Raw genomic sequence first — 18616 nt, forward strand, 5'->3', positions numbered from 1 at the left:
CGATAAAGTGTTCATTCCCTCAAATTGTTTGATGAAAGGTGAAGATAACGAACAGTGATCAATCTCATAACTTGTATAAGCAATACAAAATAGATTGTTGGGCAAACACGGACCCGGTCTGGACACACAAGAGGTGGGATCAGGAGTCTAGGAGGAGTAAGCATCCCCTGTTGACCGGTCACACCCACCGTGAGCCCTATATCCTGATCAGGTAAATGGAGTTATCCATAGTTAAAATCAGTGTGCCAATAACAGAAACGTGTCAGACAGCATTTGACCCACTGACAGTATTGAGGAACTAGATATCACTAGATACGAATATTTCCTTTTTCCATTTTTGTTGAAGAAGCAACTGTTTCAAGTTTACTAAAAGTTCTTTAGAATTTTTTAGAATTCACATTTAACACCACTTATGGCATATGTAGTTGCACAGTAAGTTTGAAGTTTCTCCTTCACAGCTATTAATATTTTCATCAGGAGCAACGATAGGGGCTTGGTAGAGCACTTACTGGATCCAGCAATGTATTTCTGTTTGTAAGGGTTTTTATGCAGTTTAGGAATCCAGCATAGGTACGGTAACTCATATTCCTCTGCCCCATTAACTGGGATAAATTAAATGTGTCTTAAACTGAAGCATGGTTTTAAAGAATTTCCTGTTTTGAAAGGGCAGTTGGATTTAGCTTGCATAGCTGTTCAGAATTTACCTACCATTATCAAGTCCTTGCAGGTCAACATGGCATTTGGTCAGAGATGAAGAAAAATTAAATTTGGTGATGAAAAGAGCAAGAAATTTCTGTAATAGGGGATTTTTTTTTCAGAATCAGTGGCAAAAAAGTTTCCAAAACAAAATTTGAAACATAAATACACATATACTATTAAAAATCAGTGTAATAAAGAAATTCAACGAATTTGAAATTGTAGAGTACAAATTTTAAACCAGGCCTAATTAGCGTGAAAATCTAAATTTTGTAAAAAAAAATGTTTGTGAGAGAGAGAGAGAGAGAGAGAGAGAGAGAGAGAGAGAGAGAGTAGACAATTTGAGGATGCTACTAACATCTCTTTCAAATTTATTGTACAAGGAATAAGGTAGGGGAATCATATATTGATTTCATCATACCGTCATCATAAGAGTACTGGGATGTATTTGGGGAATAGCAAAAATACCAACTCCATATTTCATCTGGTCTAAACAGAGTGAGGCATATAAAAAGTTTTGAGCAATTTTTTTTCTTTGTGTTATTATAATGTAATATCATGACAAGAGACACAACTCTAAATTTCAGAATGACACTACACTGCACCTGTCTGGCCTTTATACAGTTGAATTGCCAGGTGACTTAGCATTGAAGGCACACCATTAAACAAACAGGGAAGTGTAATGAGACCTTGCTAGAGAAGTGTAATGCTACAGGTAACATTATGATCAGTTATTGGAAGAATATATTGTCATCAAAATGTAGTTTTTCTCCAGGAATCTAATTATATTTACAATTAATATGCAACTTAAGTTAAAACGAAAGTTAAAATCTGCTGACCAGTTTTATCTTGAGGGGCTTTTGTGTGCATATCAATCAGTCAAAACATTTGTAAATGTTAACAACAAACATAAAATTGATTAAAGCGACTTTATAATTAATTAAATAGTCATATTTTATGTAAAAATTAATTACTTTTCATAATATAGATACATGTAGTGTGGGTGTACTGTCTGTGTCCGTGTTTAAAAACTATTGTGTTTCTAGCCTTTACCTGTAAGTTTTGTGTGATAATGATTGTTTCTAGTCAGTAATGATACTTTGTTACTAGAAGTTAAACATCATGATCACAGCAAGGCTATACCTGTTGTGCTGTTACAAACTCTAGAATACAGTAGCATGAAACAGAGTAAGGGGTATTGTATCCCAGCTAGAAACTCGCACAACCCACCATTCACACTGAAAGTACATGTCCCACTTATCAAAAACTTGAAAGGAGATTTTTTAAAATCCTGTCAAAATATATAACAAGATTTGTTCAATACTAAACCAAATAAACCACTGTGTGCTGGCTGGAGGTGAACCTGTGATTTAGAATTGATGGGAGCTGTTATGGGGAGTATTTATTGCCACCTTGTTAAAAAAAAAGAAAGAAACTACCAGGGATAAACCTCTTCATGTGAAAAATCTTATTTCCTATAATTTCAGCAAAATTAATGACTTTTTTGTCATAATGATCTAATTAAGCCAGGTGACTGAGTTACATTCTGTGAGTTTTAGCTGTTGATACCTGTTCAATGTTATAAATTAATGGAGTGTGATAGGAAGAAAAGCAAATATCAGTTATTGAATACTTTGTAAAATGAAATGTCTCAGGGTGGTGTATATACAGTGTATTCTGTGCTTAAATGTTTTTCATTGCAGAAGGTAGAATTCTAGATAACACTTTCACATGATCCAAATTTTTGTTATGTACATGTAATTATGAAATTTTTATATTCTTCAAATTGTAGAATATCTAGAGAAGCCATGGACCCCCGCCGCAGTGCCCAAGGTGTTGTCCAATGTGACCTTTGTGAGACTGCTATAGTACAAATGTACTGTGATTTTTGCCATGTCAATCTATGCTTTGACTGTATAGGAAAACACATTGCTGATGACTATGACAAACACAAAGTGGTTCCATTCCAAAATCGGAAATCAACCTTGATTTATCCAAACTGCAGTACGCATCAGAACAAATATTGTAAATATCATTGCAAGGAATGTGACAAGTCTGTCTGTACCTTGTGTACTGATAACCTGTTGTCCTCTAGTGAACATAAAGATCATACATTTTTAATTCTATCCAAAATCTACAACAAAAGAAAAGCAGACATTACAAAAGATTCAGAGGAGATAGAAAACATTATTTCTCCAACATATGAAGAAATGGCCACTGATTTAGAAACTCAAGTAACCAACTTGGATGGAGAATATGTGAAATTCACAACAGTAGTCACAAAACATGGAGAGGAATGGCACAAAGAAATTGACTATGTCATCAACAAAATGAAAAATGAAATTGAAGAGATGAAAATCAAACACCTGGAAATTCTGAAGAAACATTTGGATGAAATTAAGCAGATACAGTCCCTTATTGAGCAATCACTGATTACTCTCAAGGAAATGGAGGAATCCAATGAAGTGTCTGTGACCATGGAATACAGATCCCAAAACAAAGAATTCAGAAAACTTCCTCCCAAAGTCCGAGTCTCACTGCCTACATTTAATCCAAACATGATAGACAGTGAACAGCTTTACAAGTCACTGGGATCTTTGATACCATTATCATTTACAACAGATGAAAATGGCTACACACTGAAAAAATCAGAAACGTTACTCAAAGAACTGATGGACGAACCAGAGCTTGTCACTACAATAAATACTGGGTATGAAAAACTCCGCAGTGTTACCTGTCTGAGTGAAGAGGAATTCTGGACAAGTAGATCATTAGTCAGTGATATGAAATGCTTTAATGTTCAAGGTACAGTTTTTAATACAATTAAAACAAAATCAGGGGAAAGCCCAAATGATATAGCAGTGACAAGTGATGGGGATCTAGTGTACTGTGATAGGATAACAAAGACTGTGAATAAAGTGAAGAGTGGACAGACAGAGGAGGTGATCAGACTACAGGGTTGGACACCTGTCAATCTCTGTGTCACCTCCTCTGGTGATATCCTGGTTATCATGAGCAGTGATGATGAAACACAAACCAAAGTTGTCCGTTACTCAGGTTCCACAGAGAAACAAACAATCCAGTATGATGATGAGGGTAAGCCTCTATATTCAGGAAATAATTATATTAAATACATCAGTGAGAACAGAAACTTGGATATATGTGTGGCTGACTGTGGAGCTGGTGCAGTAATGGTGGTCAGCCAGGCTGGAAAACTTCGATTCAGATACACTGCTCATTCTTCTACTACCAAAAACAAACCATTCAAACCCCATGGAATCACAACAGACAGTCAGAGTCAGATCCTGACAGCAGACCCTTATAACCACTGTATCTACATCCTGGACCAGAATGGACAGTTCCTCCGCTATATAGATAACTGTGATCTGAATAATCCATACGGTTTATGTGTGGACAAAAGTGACAACTTGTTTGTTGCTGAGTGTTATAGTGGAAATGTGAAGAAAATAAAATATCTACAATAAATACTATCATTTATATCCACGCTAGAGACACAATGTTCAAACTTTAAATTATCAGGCTCTACCTACTTTCAAATATTTTGCATGGACTATAACATGATGTTACAAGACATCCATTAGGTATCAACTGCACTCGAGGCTTACTAGTAATAACTCCAGGTTCCATCATTTCAAAATTTAAAAGAAACTTGAATCCATTCAACATGGGGTACATTGTATGCATATCAATGCAAGGTGAAAATAACGAACAGTGATCAATCTCATAACTCATACAAGCAATACAAAATAGATAGTTTGGCAAACACGGACCACTGGACACACCAGAGGTGAAATCTGGTCGCTAGGAGGAGTAAGCATTCCCTGTTGACCGATCACAAACGCCGTGAACCCTATATATCAGAAATATGAAGAAAAAAAAAAGATTTTTTTTTTAAATTTAACAATGTCATTGATATTAATTCTATGAACAATACTCGCCTTCTGAAACATGAGAAATAATAAACCTTGTTAATAGAAGCTAAACCTTATTGGTGTACTTCATACAATTGTTACCCCCACCCCCTACACACAAATGCAGTTGAAGGTATATTGGTAGCATCTTGTCCATCCACTAGTAAACACATTTTTTCATCCATAAATTTTGTCTGATGCTATTGTTATACAATGTATCTATCCAAGATTTTAAGGAAATGCTGTATTTCCATGACTAAACCAGAGCACCTCTTTATTTTTCAGATTACCTTTTTTAATTTTGATAATATATTGTAAATATATTGCCAATTTTAATAAAATGATTTTTCTGTACATTTTGTCTTTACTTAGTCTATCTTGTGTTTGCAACACAAAATGATAAGCTGTTTGTACTTAATACTGAGGTTGCTGGTGACATGGTGGTATATGTCATATGACCCGGCCAGCTTAGGTCCTTTGGACAATGTTAAAGTCTTTGGGAAAAAACATACTGTGTTTATGCATAGACCATGTACTATCATTCCAAGAACAGTCTGTCACTTCGCTTGATTTTAGGGTGAGGCTTATCGTAGATTTCAGTGAAACAGTTTTTACTTTTCTCTGAGTGACAAATCACATTGAAATAATGGCATACTGTGGTCATCCAAACTAACTTTTATTGAACAGTTGAAACCAATTAGTGAGTGAAATGTGCATGCTCGATCAAGCAAAATCACATGCTGTTATTCGAACAATATTATTTGAAGATATGTAGACAATCACGCTTGATGCAAAAGTTTTTCAGGCCTTAGAGAATGTGTCCCAATTTAACCCCAAGCTTATTTAGACAATATAAAGTCTCTCAGAGAAAATATACTTCTCTATATTGCATGTCTAGGTATGTCATATCTTTGAAGATGTGTTAACAGCGTTTAAAAATCCTATACACTGATACTAACACAAGTAATATGTTGATCCCGGCATATGACAGCTAGGTGCCCTATACTCCGTCTATTCCTCCACATGCCAGTACTTGCTATGCATGCTATATCAGTTTCCTTGGGAAGGTTTTCATAATTCATACAGAGTATTTGGATTATGCAGATGGAGACGCCTTTCGTTTTTCATATCTATAGGCTTTGTTGTTACAGAATTTAGATTGTTGTAAAATATTAATCTGACCCAACCTCTAGTATGTCCGGGGGTCCATGTTTGTCATACTCTTAAATTTTAATTCTACATAGTTTACATGTACATGACAAATATATAGTCACTGTTCGTTATCTTTAATTTACATTTTCACCCTACATCAATGTCCATGGCATGCCATAACTTCGAATTACTTTACACGTTTTTCATAGAATCTGAAGGTAATGCAGAGATTAGGGAGAGAAAGCCCATTTTGATTTTCAGTTTTATCATTATGGAGTTAAGAGATTTTGAAATTTTTCTTTTAAATGAATCATTTCGGGGACCTTTAATTCTGACTCGTCAGCTTTCTAGCTTTAATTGTAACTATAAAAGTTGTCAACAGTGCCATCACCCTACGCTAGTTATAAGGTCAAGGTCATTAGAATAATTTTAGTACATATGAATTTAAAGGACTTAGTTTGTGATGACGTTTATAATCTAACTGTTGATGATTTTTGCAAAGCAGTCTTGAATATATATTGATGAATAATTGAACTTAGAAGATTGCAAGTATATATGATACTGGTACAGGCAAGTAGATTAGGGGTGGGGGCTGGCCCCTCTCATTTTTTACAATGATCATTACCAGCGATTTTCATATTTAAATATGAATATATTGGGTGACTGCCCCCCATCACCACTATGTTTGATACATTTAGTAGTGAATGAGAACAATGTAAGCTCAAAATTCATTAATAAAACCTATGTAGTAAAATATGGGGGGGGGGGGGGGGGGCTTTAAGATTTGGAGCACTACCTTAGCATCTGAACTGCCAGGGTCCATTAATTTTGCAAAATTTGGTACAAACTTTTCTCCTCATTATCAATATGTACAAAGTTTAATTGTTTCATGTCCAGGAGTCTAGAAATTTGTTTAGATAAATAATACAATGACATTTTTAGTAATATTCTGAAAATTTCTGAATTGTATCTTATGAATATAAAAATATGTTCTGACCATTCTTCCATACAAAAAGGTTGCAAACGATTTGCTAATTTATCAATCGGCTAAATGTTTATATCAGAATCCGAAATAGCGATCAGAGTTGATAAAATTTGACGGAAAACATACGGATAATTTTTGAAAGATCAAGACATTTTAAATATTTATAGGCAATAATAGAAGTAAACAAGAAGCTCAAGGGACACATCACTCACCTGAGTTACCTTGTCCAATATCTGAAGACTTTCCATATATATTTGCATGTAAAACTTTAGTTCGTATTGTGGCCCAACCTACCCATGGAGACCATGATTTTTACAAACTTGAATCAGCACTATGTCAGGAAGCTTTCATGTAGATCTCAGCTCTTCTGGCTCATTGGCTCTTGAGAAGGTGATTCTTAAAGGTTGTCTTTATATATTCTCATGCAACCCTTTGATCCCCTATTTCAGCCCCAACCTACCCCCAGGGGCTATAATTTGAACAAACTTGAATCTGCACTATGTATGGAAGCTTTCATGTAGATCTCAGCTCTTCTGGCTCATTGGTTTTTGAGAAGATGATTTTTAAATATTTTCTCCATTTATATATATATATTCTCAAGTAAAACTTTAATCCCCTATTGTGGCCCCAATCTACCCCCGGGGGCTATGATTTGAATAAACTTGAATCTGCACTATATCAGGAAGCTTTCATGCAAATCTCAGCTCTTCTGGCTCATTGACTCTTGAGAAGAACATTTATAAAGATTTTCCCTGTATATTTCTATGTAAAACTTCGATCCCCTATTGTGGCCCCAATCTATTCCTGGGGGGCATGATTTGAACAAACCAACAACGACGACAGACAACGGACTAATTTTGATCAGAAAAGCTCACTTGAGCTAAAATAAACAGTATTGGTATAAGATCTTACGTTGAAATATTCACATAGAAAAAAATATCGCAACACCAACATTTTTTTCTGTTAGCCTAAGTACAGATGTATGATTATAGTGTAAGTGAGTTGAAGTCTTAGATTGGTAGAAAAAACCTGACACATTTGTGGTGAAATTGTTGGAAAATCAAAATGAATTACTTACTTGTTTTCAATTTCAACTGTTGTTGTTTTCATGTATGGATGTGAACTGAGAAGCTATGAGTTGTTAGAGCAAAGGTGAAGTACCATACAGACAAGTAGAAATGGCGCCCATAGCTCAGATGGAGTTAGCATCCTTGTATTAATAAACTGATAACTGTGTGGTACAATATGTCAAGTGTGTAAGGATCAAATCATTATACAGATATATGTAATATATTTGATATCCCTCCACGCGTCTTCAGGTGACAAAACACGACATGTACCAAACGATACATTACATACAATTCACTATGAATAGTGAAACAACAATGTGTTCCATTAATAAATTGAAATGCAAAGTACTACATATACGTTTCTATACATTATTCAGTTTAATTTTATAAAATCTATCCTGATTGAATTTTCAATTTCAAATGCTGAATTGGGGGAGAGGTGGGGGTGGGGGGATATCAATTTTCCCCATACATGAGATATACAGTCACAATCATTGTCTACATCATACTTAACTTTGATCTGTCAATAAATACTGAGCATATTTTAAATTAATTAAATTAAAGGTTGTTTCAAAAGCTAAACTAATTCTAATATTTACAGAAAAAACTGTGTCATAAGTACTGGGTGTATTTATTTAAGTGATAACTGTGTGATAATTACTGCATGTATTTATCTAAGTGATAACTGTGTGATAATGACTGAGTGTATTTATCTAAGTGATAACTGTGTCATAAGTACTGAGTGTATTTATCTAAGTGACATCTGTGTGATAATTACTCAGTGTATTTATCTAAGTGATAACTGTGTCATAAGTACTGAGTGTATTTATCTAAGTGATAACTGTGTGTTAATTACTGCATGTATTTATCTACGTGATAACTGTGTCATAAGTACTGAGTGTATTTATCTAAGTGATAACTGTGCTATAATTACTCAGTGTATTTATCTAAGTGATAACTGTGTGATAATTACTGAGTGTATTTATCTAAGTGATAACTGCATGATAATTACTGAGTGTGTTTATTTAAGTGACAACTGTGTGATAATTACTGAGTGTATTTATCTAAGTGATAACTGTGTGATAATTACTGAGTGTATTTATCTAAGTGATAACTGTGTGATAATTACTGAGTGTTCTTATCTAAGTAACAACTGTGTGATAATTACTGAGTGTATTTATCTAAGTGATAACTGTGTGATAATTACTGAGTGTATTTATCTAAGTGATAACTGTGTCATAAGTACTGAGTGTATTTATCTAAGTGATAACTGTGTGTTAATTACTGCATGTATTTATCTAAGTGATAACTGTGTGATAATTACTGAGTGTATTTATCTAAGTGATAACTGTGTCATAAGTACTGAGTGTATTTATCTAAGTGACAACTGTGTGATAATTACTCAGTGTATTTATCTAAGTGATAACTGTGTGATAATTACTGAGTGTATTTATCTAAGTGATAACTGCGTGATAATTACTGAGTGTGTTTATTTAAGTGACAACTGTGTGATAATTACTGAGTGTATTTATCTAAGTGATAACTGTGTGATAATTACTGAGTGTATTTATCTAAGTGATAACTGCGTGATAATTACTGAGTGTGTTTATCTAAGTGATAACTTTGATAATTACTGAGTGTATTTACCTAAGTGATGACTGTGTCATAATTACTGAGTGTATTTATATAAGTGATAACTGTGTGGTAATTACTGAATGTATTTATCTACATGACAACTGTGTGATAATTAATGAGTGTGTTTATCTAAGTGATAACTGTGTGATAATTAATGAGTGTATTTATCTAAGTGATAACTGTGTGATAATTACTGAATGTATTTATTTACATGACAACTGTGTGATAATTACTGACTTTATCTATCTAAGTGATAACTGTGTGATAATTACTGAGTGTATTTATCTAAGTGATAACTGTGTGATAATTACTGAGTGTTCTTATCTAAGTGACAACTGTGTGATAATTACTGAGTGTATTTATCTAAGTGATAACTGTGTGATAATTACTGAGTGTATTTATCTAAGTGATAACTGCGTGATAATTACTGAGTGTGTTTATCTAAGTGATAACTTTGATAATTACTGAGTGTATTTACCTAAGTGATGACTGTGTCATAATTACTGAGTGTATTTATATAAGTGATAACTGTGTGGTAATTACTGAATGTATTTATCTACATGACAACTGTGTGATAATTACTGAGTGTGTTTATCTAAGTGATAACTGTGTGATAATTACTGAGTGTATTTATCTAAGTGATAACTGTGTGATAATTACTGAATGTATTTATCTACATGACAACTGTGTGATAATTACTGACTTTATCTATCTAAGTGATAACTGTGTGATAATTACTGAGTGTATCTATCTAAGTGAGAACTGTGTGATAATTAATGAGTGTATTTATGTAAGAGATAACTGTGTGATAATTATTGAGTGTATTTATCTAAGTGATAACTGTGTGGTGATTAATGAGTGTATCTATCTAAGTGATAACTGTGTGATAATTACTGAGTGTATTTATCTAAGTGATAACTGTGTGATAATTAATGAGTGTATTTATGTAAGTGATAACTGTGTGATAATTATTGAGTGTATCTATCTAAGTGATAACTGTTTGGTGATTATTGAGTGTATTTATCTAAGTGATAACTGTGATAATTACTGAGTGTATTTATCTAAGTGATAACTATAAGATAATTACTGAGTGTATTTATCTAAGTGATAACTGCGTGATAACTGTGAGTATATTTATGTGTATTTATCTAAGTGATAACTGTGATAATTACTGAGTGTATTTATCAAAGTGATAACTGTGTGATAATTACTGAGTGTATTTATCAAAGTGATAATTTTGTGATAATACACGTATTAACACTTCGCGAAAGTTACGTCCCTTATCCGCCATCTCCTGGATAAAAATCGTATTTCCCTACGTTGGCCTTTGTAATTTTCCTATCTGTAGCTTTGACATCTGTTATTTTTCCATCAATTCCATTGAAGTACAATAATGACCCACATTGGGGCATCCCATTAACTTGTATGAAAACTTGGTAATTGGCTAAAATTCAAAGTAATAACATCTTGCATTTGGTAAGGTAAAGAAGGGAAACTTGGTTTTTCACCGATTGACCTTTGGCTGACCCCGCAAAGTGACGTAACTTGCGGCAAATTGTTAATACGTGTATTACTGAGTGTATTTATCTAAGTGATAACTGTGTGCTAATTAGTAAGTTTAATTATCTAAGCAATACTTGTGTGATAATTACTGACTGATATATTAATCTAAATGATAATTGTCAAAATTAGTTAGTGTATTTATCTAAGTGAAAACTGTGTGCTTATTAATGAGTGTAATTATCTAAGCAATAATTGTGTGAAAATTACTGACTGATATATTAATCTAAATGATTACTGTCATAATTAGTGTATTTATCAAAGTGATAACTGTGTGATAATAACTGAGTGTATTTATCTAAGTGATGACTGTGTGATAATTATTGAGTGTATTTATATAAATGATAACTGTGTGATAATAACTGAGTGTATTTATCTAAGTGATAACTGTGTGAGAATTACTGACTGTATCTATCTAAGTGATAACTGTGCGATAATTACTAAGTATATATATCTAAGCGATAACTGTGTGATAATTACTGAGTGTATTTATGTAAGTGACAACTGTGTGAAAATTACTGACTTTATCTATCTAAGTGATAACTGTGTGATAATTACTGAGTGTATTTATCTAAGTGATAACTGTGTGATAATTACTGAGTGTATTTATTTAAGTGATGACTGTGATAATTACTAAGTGTATTTATTCAAGTGATAACTGTGTGTTAATTATTGACTGTATTTATCTACGTGATAACTGTGTGAAAATTACTGAGTGTTTATCTAAGTAATAACTGTGTGATAATTACTGAGTGTATTTATCTAAGTGATAACTGTGTGATAATTACTGAGCGTGTTTATCTAAGTGATAACTTTAATAATTACAGAGTGTATTTATCTAAGTGATGACTGTGTGGCAATTACTGAGTGTATTTATCTAAGTGACGACTGTGTGATAATTACTGAGTGTATTTATCTAAGTGATAACTGTATGATAATTACTCACCGATGTATCTAACTAAGTGATAAGTGTGTGATAATTACTGATTGTATTTACCTAAGTGATAAGTGTGTGATAATTATTGCGTGTATTCATCTAAGCGATAACAGTGTGATAATTACTGACTGTATTTTCCTAAGTGATAACTGTGTGATAATTACTGCGTGTATTTATCTAAGTGATAACTAGGTGATAATTACTAAATGTATTTATCTAAGTGATAACTGTGTGATAATTACTGAGTGTATTTATCTAAGTGATAAGTGTGTGATAATTACTGACTGTATTTACCTAAGTGATAAGTGTGTGATAATTATTGCGTGTATTTATCTAAGCGATAACGGTGTGATAATTACTGACTGTATTTACCTAAGTGATAACTGTGTGATAATTACTGCGTGTATTTATCTAAGTGATAACTGTGTGATAATTACTAAATGTATTTATCTAAGTGATAACGGTGTGATAATTACTGAGTGTATTTATCTAAGTGATAAGTGTGTGATAATTACTGACTGTAATTACCTAAGTGATAACTGTGTGATAATTACTGCATGTATTTATCTAAGTGATAACTGTGTGATAATTACTGAGTGTTCTTATCTAAGTGATAAGTGTGTGATAATTACTGACTGTATTTACCTAAGTGATAACTGTGTGATAATTACTGCATGTATTTATTTAAGTGATAACTAGGTGATAATTACTAAATGTATTTATCTAAGTGATAACTGTGTGATAATTACTGAGTGTATTTATCTAAGTGATAAGTGTGTGATAATTACTGAGTGTATTGATTTAAGTGATAACTGTGTGATAATTACTGAGTGTATTGATCTAAGTGATAAATGTGTGATAATTACTGAGTGTGTTTACCTAAGTGATAACTGTGTGATAATTACTGAGTGTATTGATCTAAGTGATGACTGTGATAATTACTAAATGTTATACAGATATATGTAATATATTTAATATCCCTCCACGCGTCTTCAGGTGACAAAACACGACATATACCAAACGATACATTACATACAATTCACTATGAATAGTGAAACAACAATGTGTTCCATTAATAAATTGAAATGCAAAGTACTACATGTATGTTTGTATACATTATTCAGTTTAATTTTAAAAAATCTATTCTGATTGAATTTTGAATTCAAATACTGAATGGGGGGTGGGGGGATATCAATTTTCCCATACATAAGATATACAGTCACAATCATTGTCTACATCATACTTAACTTTGATCTGTCAATAAATACTGAGCATATTTTTAATTTAATTAAAGGTTGTTTCAAAAGCTAAACTAATTCTAATATTTACAGAAAAAACTGTGTCATAAGTACTGGGTGTATTTATCTAAGTGATAACTGTGTCATAAGTACTGAGTGTATTTATCTAAGTGATAACTGTGTGATAATTACTGAGTGTATTTATCTAAGTGATAACTGTGTGATAATTATTGCATGTATTTATCTAAGTGACAACTGTGTCATAAGTACTGAGTGTATTTATCTAAGTGATAACTGTGTCATAAATACTGAGTGTGTTTATCTAAGTGATAACTGTGTGATAATTACTGAGTGTATTTATCTAAGTGATAACTGTGTGATAATTACTGCATGTATTTATCTAAGTGATAACTGTGTCATAAGTACTGAGTGTATTTATCTAAGTGATAACTGTGTGTTAATTACTAAGTGCATTTATCTAAGTGATAACTGTGTGATAATTACTGAGTGTATTTATCTAAGTGATATCTTTGTGATAATTACGGAGTGTATTTATCTAAGTGATAACTGTGTGATAATTACTGAGTGTATTTATCTAAGTAATAAATGTGTGATAATTACGGAGTGTATTTATCTAAGTGATAACAGTGTGATAATTACAGAGTGTATTTATCTAAGTGATAACTGTGTGTTAATTACAGAGTCTATTTATCTAAGTGATAACAGTGCGATAATTACTAAGTGTATTTATATAAGTAATACATGATTGATAATTAGTGAGTGTATTTATCTAAGTGATAACTGTGCGATAATTAATGAGTGTATTTATCTAAGTGATAATTGTGTGATAATTACTGAGTGTATTTATTTAAGTGATAACTGTGTGATAATTATGGAGTGTATTTATATAAGTGATAATTGTGTGATAATTACTGAGTGTATTTATTTAAGTGATAACTGTGTGATAATTATGGAGTGTATTTATATAAGTGATAATTGTGTGATAATTACCGAGTGTATTTATCTAAGTGATAACTGTGTGCTGATTACTGAGTGTATTTACCTAAGAGGTAACTGTGTGATAATTACTGACTGATGTATTTATGTAAGAGATAATTGTGTGATAATCAATGTATTTATCTAAGCGATAATTCTACAATAATTACTGAGTCTATTTATCCAAGCAATAAATGTGTGATAATTACTGAGTGTATTTATCTAAGTGATAACTGTGTGATAATTAATGAGTGTATTTATCTAAGTGATAAGTGTGTGATAATTATTGAGTGTATTTATCTAAGTGATAAGTGTGCGATAATTATTGAGTGTATTTATTTAAGTGATAAGTGTGTGATAATTATTGAGTGTATTTATCTAAGTGATAACTGTGTGATAATTAATGAGTGTATTTATCTAAGCAATAACTGTTTGAGAATTACTTAGTGTATTTATCTAAGCATATAATGGTGTAGTAATTATCATTGATGTATTTATTTATTAAAGCAATAATTGTCTGATATATGTTTAGTGTCTGATATATGTTTAGTGTCTAAGGATCAAAGATACATGTAATATAATATTTCATATACAGACCCTGAAGCATACTACTACAGCAAACTTTACTGTTCCATTACTGCTCTCGACAAAAATTGATCTTTTCCTACACCAAAGTGTTTCGATCAAACTGTTCAACATTTACTTCTCAGACCAAAGCATTCTGTTTCCAACCTCAACCGTTTAGTTCTCATTTAAAACCATACATTCTCGATAAAGTGTTCATTCCCTCAAATTGTTTGATGAAAGGTGAAGATAACGAACAGTGATCAATCTCATAACTTGTATAAGCAATACAAAATAGATTGTAAGGCAAACACGGACCCGGTCTGGACACACAAGAGGTGGGATCAGGAGTCTAGGAGGAGTAAGCATCCCCTGTTGACCGGTCACACCCACCGTGAGCCCTATATCCTGATCAGGTAAATGGAGTTATCCATAGTTAAAATCAGTGTGCCAATAACAGAAACGTGTCAGACAGCATTTGACCCACTGACAGTATTGAGGAACTAGATATCACTAGATACGAATATTTCCTTTTTCCATTTTTGTTGAAGAAGCAACTGTTTCAAGTTTACTAAAAGTTCTTTAGAATTTTTTAGAATTCACATTTAACACCACTTATGGCATATGTAGTTGCACAGTAAGTTTGAAGTTTCTCCTTCACAGCTATTAATATTTTCATCAGGAGCAACGATAGGGGCTTGGTAGAGCACTTACTGGATCCAGCAATGTATCTTTGTTTGTAAGGGTTTTTATGCAGTTTAGGAATTCAGCATAGGTACGGTAACTCATATTCCTCTGCCCCATTAACTGGGATAAATTAAATGTGTCTTAAACTGAAGCATGGTTTTAAAGAATTTCCTGTTTTGAAAGGGCAGTTGGATTTAGCTTGCATAGCTGTTCAGAATTTACCTAGCATTATCAAGTCCTTGCAGGTCAACATGGCATTTGGTCAGAGATGAAGAAAAATTAAATTTGGTGATGAAAAGAGCAAGAAATTTCTGTAATAGGGGATTTTTTTTCAGAATCAGTCGCAAAAAGGTTTCCAAAACAAAATTTCAAACATAAATATACATATACTTTTAAAAATCAGTGTAATAAAGAAATTCAACGAATTTGAAATTGTAAAGTATAAATTTTAAACCAGGCCTAATTAGCGTGAAAATCTAAATTTTGTATATAAAAAAAAGAAAGTTTGAGAGAGAGAGAGAGAGAGAGAGAGAGAGAGAGAGAGAGAGAATAGACAATTTGAGGATGCTACTAACATCTCTTTCAAATTTATTGTACAAGGAATAAAGGGAGGGGAATCATATATTGATTTCATCATACCGTCATCATAAGAGTACTGGGATGTATTTGGGGAATAGCAAAAATACCAACTCCATATTTCATCTGGTCTAAACAGACTGAGGCATATAAAAAGTTCTGAGCAATTTTTTTCCTTTGTGTTATTATAATGTAATATCATGACAAGAGACACAACTCTAAATTTCAGAATGACACTACACTGCACCTGTCTGGCCTTTATACAGTTGCCAGGTGACTTAGCATTGAAGGCACACCATTAAACAAACAGGGAAGTGTAATGAGACCTTGCTAGAGAAGTGTAATGCTACAGGTACCGTTATGATCAATTATTGGAAGAATATATCGTCATCAAAATGTAGTTTTTCTCCAGGAATCTAATTATATTTACAATTAATATGCAACTTAAGTTAAAACGAAAGTTAAAATCTGCTGACCAGTTTTATCTTGAGGGGCTTTTGTGTGCATATCAATCAGTCAAAACATTTGTAAATGTTAACAACAAACATAAAATTGATTAAAGCAACTTTATAATTAATTAAATAGTCTTATTTTATGTAAAAATTAATTATTTTTCATAATATAGATACATGTAGTGTGGGTGTACTGTCTGTGTCCGTGTTTAAAAACTATTGTGTTTCTAGCCTTTACCTGTAAGTTTTGTGTGATAATGATTGTTTCTAGTCAGTAATGATACTTTGTTACTAGAAGTTAAACATCATGATCACAGCAAGGCTATACCTGTTGTGCTGTTACAAACTCTAGAATACAGTAGCATGAAACAGAGTAAGGGGTATTGTATCCCAGCTAGAAACTCGCACAACCCACCATTCACACTGAAAGTACATGTCCCACTTATCAAAAACTTGAAAGGAGATTTTTTAAAATCCTGTCAAAATATATAACAAGATTTGTTCAATAATAAACCAAATAAACCACTGTGTGCTGGCTGGAGGTGAACCTGTGATTTAGAATTGACGGGAGCTGTTATGGGGAGTATTTATTGCCACCTTGTTGAAAAAAAAGAAAAGAAACTACCAGGGATGAACCTTTTCATGTGAAAAATCTTATTTCCTATAATTTCAGCAAAATTAATGACTTTTTTGTCATAAAGACCTAATTAAGCCAGGTGACTGAGTTACATTCTGTGCGTTTTAGCTGTTGATACCTGTTCAATGTTATAAATTAATGGAGTGTGATAGGAAGAAAGCAAATATCAGTTATTGAATACTTTGTAAAATGAAATGTCACAGGGTGATGTATATACAGTGTATTCTGTGCTTAAATGTTTTTCATTGCAGCAGGTAGAATTCTAGATAACACTTTTACATGATCCAAATTTTTGTTATGTACATGTAATTATGAAATTTTTATACTCTTCAAATTGTAGAATATTTAGAGTAGCCATGGACCCCCGCCACAGTGCCCAAGATGTCATCCGATGTGACCTTTGTGAGACTGCTATAGTACAGATGTACTGTGATTTCTGCCACATCAACCTGTGCTTTGCCTGTATAGGAAAACACATTGCTGATGACTATGACAAACACAAAGTGGTCCCATTCCAAAAACGAAAATCAACCTTGATCTATACAAAGTGTAGTACACATCAAAAAAATCTTTGTAAATATCATTGTAAGGAATGTGACAAGTCCGTTTGTTCATTGTGTGCTGATAACCTGTTGTCCTCTAGTGAACATAAAGGTCATTCATTTTCAATTCTTTCTGAAATCTACAACAAAAGAAAAGCAGACATTACAAAAGATTCAGAGGAGATAGAAAACATTATTTCTCCAACATATGAAGAAATGGCCACTGATTTAGAAACTCAAATAACCAACTTGAATGGAGAATATGTGAAATTCATAACAGTAGTTACAAAACATGGAGAGGAATGGCACAAAGAAATTGACTATGTCATCAACAAAATGAAAAATGAAATAGAAGAGATGAAAATCAAACACCTGGAAATTCTGAAGAAACATTTGGATGAAATTAAGCAGATACAGTCCTTTATTGAGCAATCACTGATTACTCTCAAGGAAATGGAGGAATCCAAAGAAGTGTCTGTGACCATGGAATACAGATCCCAAAACAAAGAATTCAGAAAACTTCCTCCCAAAGTCCGAGTCTCATTGCCTACATTTAGTCCAAACACGATAGACGGTGAACAGCTTCACAAGTCACTGGGATCTTTGATACCATTATCATTTACAACAGATGAAAATGGCTACACACTGAAGAAAACAGAAACCTCACTCAAAGAACTGATGGACGAACCAGAGCTTGTCACTACAATAAATACTGGGTATGAAAAACTCCGCAGTGTTACCTGTCTGAGTGAAGAAGAATTCTGGACAAGTAGATCATTAGTCAGTGATATGAAATGCTTTAATATTCAAGGTACAGTTATTAATACAATTAAAACAAAATCAGGGAAATGGCCATGTGATATAGCAGTGACAAGTGATGGGGATCTAGTGTACTGTGATAGGGCAACAAAGACTGTGAATAAAGTGAAGAGTGGACAGACAGAGGAGGTGATCAGA

At 32.8% G+C, this 18616-nt stretch overlaps 2 protein-coding genes across 2 annotated transcripts in view; one reads left to right on the forward strand and one right to left on the reverse strand.

Annotated features, from left to right (window-relative positions):
* LOC125657098 (protein O-glucosyltransferase 1-like) overlaps window positions 1–18616 on the reverse strand; it is a 72678-nt gene that overhangs the window by 24161 nt on the left and 29901 nt on the right.
* The window catches only part of LOC125657097 (uncharacterized), a 20816-nt gene continuing 2473 nt past the window's right edge, over window positions 274–18616 (forward strand). The window contains exons 1-3 of the mRNA XM_056143337.1: window positions 274–1411; window positions 2489–4138; window positions 17467–18616. The exon at window positions 17467–18616 is cut by the window's right edge and continues 2473 nt beyond it. Of these exons, the coding sequence (XP_055999312.1) occupies window positions 2505–4138; window positions 17467–18616 (2784 nt within the window). The 5' untranslated portion in view covers window positions 274–1411; window positions 2489–2504. The remainder of the gene's footprint in view (window positions 1412–2488; window positions 4139–17466) is intronic.

The sequence above is a fragment of the Ostrea edulis genome, chromosome 7 (assembly GCF_947568905.1).
Source record: "Ostrea edulis chromosome 7, xbOstEdul1.1, whole genome shotgun sequence".
Lineage (NCBI taxonomy): Eukaryota > Metazoa > Mollusca > Bivalvia > Ostreida > Ostreidae > Ostrea > Ostrea edulis.